We start from the raw sequence: 6,120 nt of genomic DNA on the forward strand, positions 1-6,120 counted from the left end.
CAAAATATGGCTTCAGAGATTCAAAAGAACAGACTATAGTTGTCCCAAAGCCTTACTTACTACTGGAGAAAATCCTTGGCCCTAGAGTCTCAGCCCAATTGTGTTCCATGCAGATGGATCACAAGTGGGTGTTGTTTTCACCAGCAAGAAACCAGCTGAGCATCTAAACAGATGCAGGAAGGTGATGAGGGTGGGCAGAGATTGGGGAAAGGACCAAGGGAGAGAGAAAAAAAACTCCTGCCTTTTGCTCCCAGGGAACAATAGGCATGTGAGGAGAACTGGGAGGATAAATTAATGCCTCAGCTTATAATTAACTGAAATAAATGCTCTGTGCTAGCTTTCAACTCCTGTAATAGTTTATTCTCAAAGAAAATATCTCAGAATTCAATAAAACTAGCACATCTCTTAACTGTTCCGTTAACAGAACAAATTTTTCCCACCATTCAGAAATTTGAGAGACACTGCAGCCATCCACTTCCAAAAGATGCAATGGGTCTTATTTAATAAGCTCCTAGACTTTATATCCAGCCAGTTTTTTCCATTTCACCAACAGGTCCTTTCCCAGCATCTGTTTGGGGCTCCAGTTACTGATTAATGCATTTTCCTGGTATATTTTTCCTTTCACATTCTAATAACTGAGTTTGATCCAATTTAGCTAGCAAGTGTAAGGGTTTATTAGAAAGTATGGATGGGGATGAAATCATGACCACTGACCTCTTGTTGGCCACATCTCCAAATGGAGCAGGCTCCACACTGTGAGTCAGAATGGGGGCTGTTGCCAGATAAGATATAAAAATTGTTGTAATTTACCTACCTCCAAGGGTAGAGGAAAGGGCAGTTAGATGGCAATGGATGGAGCACTGGGCTTGGAATCAGGAAGACTCATCTTCCTGTGTTCAGATCTGGTCTCAGACATTTGCTATCTCTGTGACCCTGAGCAAGTCACTTAACCCTGTTTGCCTCAGTCTTCACATGCAAAATGAGATGGAGCAGGAAATGTCAAAACACTCCAATATCTTTGCCAAAAAACCCAGATGGGGTCACGAAGAGTGAGACAGGCTGGACAACAACAAAAGGGTGTGGGAAGTGGTCTCTGGGATTCAGGGAGAATATCGTAATGCTAGGTGGATCACAATGAGTGTATGTGGTAGCACACAGTTTGAAATATTAGAACTGGAAGGAAATGTTGAATAAACATATCCACTTAATCTGAGTTGACCACAAGGAGCCAGCTTACAGCTACACCTTAAAAGGACTTTTAGATCTTAATTTAAGGATCACCACTTCAGGGCTCTAGCAAAATACTGCTTCAGAGATTCAAGAGAATACACTGGAACTGTTCCAAATGCTTCACATGCTACTGGGGAAAGGCCTTGGCCCTAGAGCCTCAGTCCAATGGTTCCACTTAGAATGGTTCCACACATGAGGAAATTGAGGACATGCTAATACCCAGAAGAAATTTCCAGTCTGGTAATCCTGGGAAGGGACAAGCATGAGCAGTCGCATTTATACCCTTTTGGTGTCAGGAACAGAATATTTTTTTTTTCCCTTTCATGTGAGTGTAAGTTGATGCAGTCAGAATATGTTGGAACCCATCTGAAGATCAAAATTGCCTCCCCCTTTCCCCTGAGGCATGTTTTTCATGCTTGAAGTTTCTCTGCAATCAATATGCTTAGTTAATGGATGCAACCCATGAGCTCTCTCCTCCACTCCCCAGCCAGACGCACACAAAAACAAAGCAGGGATTTTCCAGAGTTTGAACATATTAATCGATTAAAAAGAAAACACGCATGCTCTCATTTGTGTCACTGGATGATAGAACTGCAAGTGATGAGTGAACTGAGCCCCGGGAGCCTAGGCTCTGAAGTGCCCCTACGTCAGGAAAACATTATTGTCGAGACCATCTCTTTGTAGCCTTTGCCCCTAAAGCCAACCCGCCCCGGGCTTCCATCTCTACACAGCCCAGCCACACATTGTCACCTCAGCCGTGAGCAGAGGGCGTCAGGGAGAGGAAAGGAGCGCAGGACGTGACCTTAGAAGTCTTGGATTTAGGTCCTGACGCTGCCACTTACTGGTGGTGAGATCTTAAGAAGGTGCCTTCCCTCCACCCAGTCACAGTCTGCTCATTTGTCAAGTGAAGGGTTGGGCTACCTTATCTCCCAATTTCTTTCCAGCTCTATCTTCCCCTAAGGGAAGGCGCTGCCCTCTCTCCTTGGTCCTGATCCCTAGAGCTCAGCGTCAGTCCGTCCTTCCCTCCCTTCTGGCCCTGGCCGGGGCCGGCCCGCAGGGTTCCCCGGGCTCAGACTCGGCCCGGCGGGGGCAGCGGCTCGCTGCAGCTCGAGCTCCTCCATCGCCTCTGGGCCGGTCCAGAGGCGGCACTTGCCGGCCCGCCCTTGGCTGGGCTGGAGGACGAGAGACTGCGGCGGCGGCAGCACAGCTCCCACAGCAGCTGCCGGAACTCGGGCCGCAGCAGGCAGTAGAGCAGCGGGTTGAGGCAGCTGTTGGCGTGCGCCAGGCAGATGGTCACCGGGAACAGGTAGCTGTGCACCAGGTAGTAGGCCCGGTCCCAGGGCACAGCGTTGAACTTAACCAGCACCCCCCAGAGCGTGATGGCGTGATTGGGCAGCCAGCAGAGGAAGAAGGCGAGCACCACCACCGTCACGGAGCGAGTCACTCGCGAGGGCCTCCGGCCACTGCCGGGGGCCCCCGACGGCCCGGCGCTCCCCCGTAGCCAAGGCCTTGGCCGCCGGCGCAGGAAGCGTAGCAGCAGCAGGTAGCAGGCGGACAAGGTGGCCAGGGGCAGCAGGAAGGCCACGGTTATCTTCTGCACGTGGTAGAGAGCCAGCCAGTCCCAGCTGCCGTCGGGGAAGCGGAGCAGGCACAGCCGCTCGCCGGCCACACTGGCCGTAGTGGAGAAGAGAGCCGTGGGCGCTGTGGCCAGGGAGGCGGCGACCCAAAGCAGGCCGCACACCCACACTGGGGTGGCCGCCCTGCAGCAGGCGGCACCTCCGTCGTCCAGGCTGCGGCGGCGCAAGGCCCCAGCCACGGTGAAGTAGCGCGCGATGCTCATTGCGCTGAGGAAGAAGGCGCTAGCGTACATGTTGAGCACAGTCAGCGAAAGCACGATCTTGCACATGGCGCTCCCGAAGGGCCAGCTGAAGTCCCGGGCTGTGTCCACCGCCCAGAAGGGCAGGGTCAGCACAAACTGGAAGTCGGTGGCCGCCAGGTTGAGGACGAAGCAGTTCAAGGCCGATGGCCGGCGTCTTTGCCGCGCCCGGACCAGCACCATCACCAGCACATTGCCCACCAGGCCCACCGCGCACACCGCTAGGTACACTGCAGCGATCAGCAGCCGCAACACCAGCGCCGCCCCCGCCGGCACCTCCACGGTGTCCAGGCTCCCGGAGCTGCGGCCCTGAGTCCCGTTGCCTGGGGCTCCCGCACACGCATTGACTGGCCGCTGGGACTCCCCACCTTCCAAGCCGCCGCAGGAAGGCACTGCCCCGACGGCTCCGGAGCTGCGTCTGCCCTCTTCTGCGTACATTGTCCCAGGCTGGAGTTGGAACGCTGGGGCCCAAGGGAATATACAGCCGTCGCCTACCTAACCCGCCGCCTACTCCAGCGCGCCAGTCACACCACTGTACGCAAGGACACCATGTCCTGGACGAACTCCGGGGCGCAACTCAGTGGAGGTGAGCATCCGTTTGGTGCTTTTAACAAGAGAGGATCCCGCCCTTGTGGGGCGACGATTGGTCAGCTGCAACTGTAGCCCCACCCCGAAAACACCGGGTCCTCTTTGCATTGGGTTCTTCTACCTCAGCCTCCTGGGGTTCTTTTGCGCTGCTGGGGTACAAGGTGCCCCTGGGAAGCGACCCAGGTCACTTGTCTGGTCACCCCAACTGCAACGTTTTCTGCCAGCATCTCAGCTAAGACTAACGGCTCGGGGCTGTCCCAATTCCTTGTGGGAGAACGCAGGCGCTGCTTTGCGGGAGTGTGGGCACGGCTTCAAAGGGCTGGAGAGAAGGAGAGGTTTACTTTGTCCAGCTCCTGGGGAGGAAGGGGTGGGAGATAGATAACATATTACGCAGCTCCCTTCCAGATTGCCTTCCCGGTGGGTCAAGTCCCCTACACACACACACACACACACACACACACAGACCCTCCCTACCCCCCCCCCCACATCCTCCTAGTCCCAGACCCCTCCCTCTTTTTCTCTTTCTCTTCCTGTCTCTCTCCTCTGTCTCTGTCTCTGTTTGTCTCTGCCTGCCTGCTGCCTTTCTTCTAGACTTCCCTGTCTGTCTCTGTCTCTCTTGTCTGTCTCTTGTTCTCTGTCTCTGTGTCTCTCCCTCTTTGTGTCTGTCTGTCATCCTCTATCTCTGTCTCTTCTTGTTCTCTGGTCTCTCTGTCTTTGTGTCTGTCCGTCACCCTTTCTGTGTCTCTTATTTCTTTGAATATGACTAACTTTGTGTCTCTCTCCATTTCTGTCTCTCCATCTCACATTCCCTCCCCGACTTGGCACACTACCCTCATACTTTCCTAACCCCTACCCCCTTTCTAGAGAGACAGATTAGCTTGGTTGGGTGGGGGTGAGAAGGAAGGAGTCAAGCGCAGGATTCTAGTTGGGAAATGGCTACTTTGCAGCTGTATGAATTTGGCCAAGTCACTCCATCTCCACGAGCCTCAGTTTCTCCATCTGTAAAATGGGGGGGTAACAGTACCAGAGCCACTTACCTCATAGGGTTGTTGTGAGGATCAGAGAAGATTGTGAACATAAAACTTTGTGTCCAATATTTTTTAAAATGTGAGCCATCCTCATGGGATGTGATGCTGAGAGCACCTTGGCCTTGGAACCACATTTAGGTCCAAGTCTTGGCTATACCACTTACTAGGAGAGTGACCTTGGGCAATTATCTTGCCTCTCTCAGTTGGAGTTTCCTCATCTGTTTTAAAAATAGGTTGGATTTCTCAGATCCCTTTCAGCTCTCACATTCTATGATTATGTGGAGAGGTAGTGTGGTACAGTGGATGGAACACTGGACCTGGTTATCAAAAGACCTGAGGGAAATCAGGGAATTACAGAGTTAGAAGGGATCATGGAAGACAATCAGACCAACTTTATTCCTATAGGACAACCCCAGGCAGGTGCTCATCTGTTCTCTATTCACAAACATTCTGAGATGGGGTCACTAACTCCTGAAGGAACCCATTCAACTTTTTGTTGATATTCGGTCACATCCAATTCTTTGTGACCCCATGGACCATACTGTCCGTGGGGCTTTCTTGGTGAAGATACTGGTTTGCCATCTCATTCTCCAGTGGGATTAAGGCAAGCAGAGGTTAAGTGACTTGCCCAGGGTCACACAGTTAGTGTCTGACAACTTCCTGACTCCACATCCAGCACTCTATCCACCGAGCCATCTAGCTCCCTCCTGATTCAACTTTTAGACAGCTCTAATTTTTAGGAAGGCTTTCCTTGCTTAGAGCTAAAATCTGCCTCTCTGTATCTTCTACCCACTGCTCTTATTTCTGCCCCCTGTGGCTGGACAGAAAAAGCCCGTCTCTCTCCACACAGTAGCCTAGTAAGTATTAAAAGAGAGATCCTGTGCACTCACAGTCTTTTCTCCAGGTTAAACACTCCCACTCCCCCCAGCATGTCTTTTTTTTTTTTTTTGACCTGATGTTCAGCTTTTTCTGCATCCTGGACACTATCTCCAGGTTTGAGATGTATGCATCACTCTGGGTAGCAATGCTTCTTAAACTGAAAAGTTAATGGAGATATAATGACTTTCACATTGTTTCACTAGAATACTTAAACATTCATTTGGGATGTCAGGCTCGGCTAAGATGAAGAATTGCCTGGAGGCCTTCCATTGATCGCCCAGTTATTCCACTCTGCGCCCAAAGCAAACTGCAATGAAGTGGCTCAATTGTGACCCAAAAAAGCAAGTGCTTCTGAACAGCAATTAGAAAGATTTGTTTTACTAAAATCTTTGTTTTACTAAAATCTTTGTTTTACTAAAGATCTTGTTTTACTACGCTCCACTTTTTTTGTATTTAGAAGACATTTCTTGTTGGCAATCCTCCTGAAGCTAAAATATCTGATGGAAGCATGACTTGCTA

At 51.2% G+C, this 6,120-nt stretch overlaps 1 protein-coding gene across 1 annotated transcript; it reads right to left on the reverse strand.

Moving 5' to 3' along the window:
* Positions 1 to 2,299: 2,299 nt before the first annotated feature.
* On the reverse strand, positions 2,300 to 3,544 carry LOC114026847 (relaxin-3 receptor 1-like). The gene has a single exon (XM_027840599.1). It carries the CDS (start codon positions 3,542 to 3,544, stop codon positions 2,300 to 2,302), a length of 1,245 nt encoding a protein of 414 aa, XP_027696400.1.
* Between the last annotated feature and the right edge of the window lie 2,576 nt (positions 3,545 to 6,120).

The sequence above is a fragment of the Vombatus ursinus genome, unplaced genomic scaffold, assembly GCF_900497805.2.
Source record: "Vombatus ursinus unplaced genomic scaffold, bare-nosed wombat genome assembly UNPS02014847.1, whole genome shotgun sequence".
Lineage (NCBI taxonomy): Eukaryota > Metazoa > Chordata > Mammalia > Diprotodontia > Vombatidae > Vombatus > Vombatus ursinus.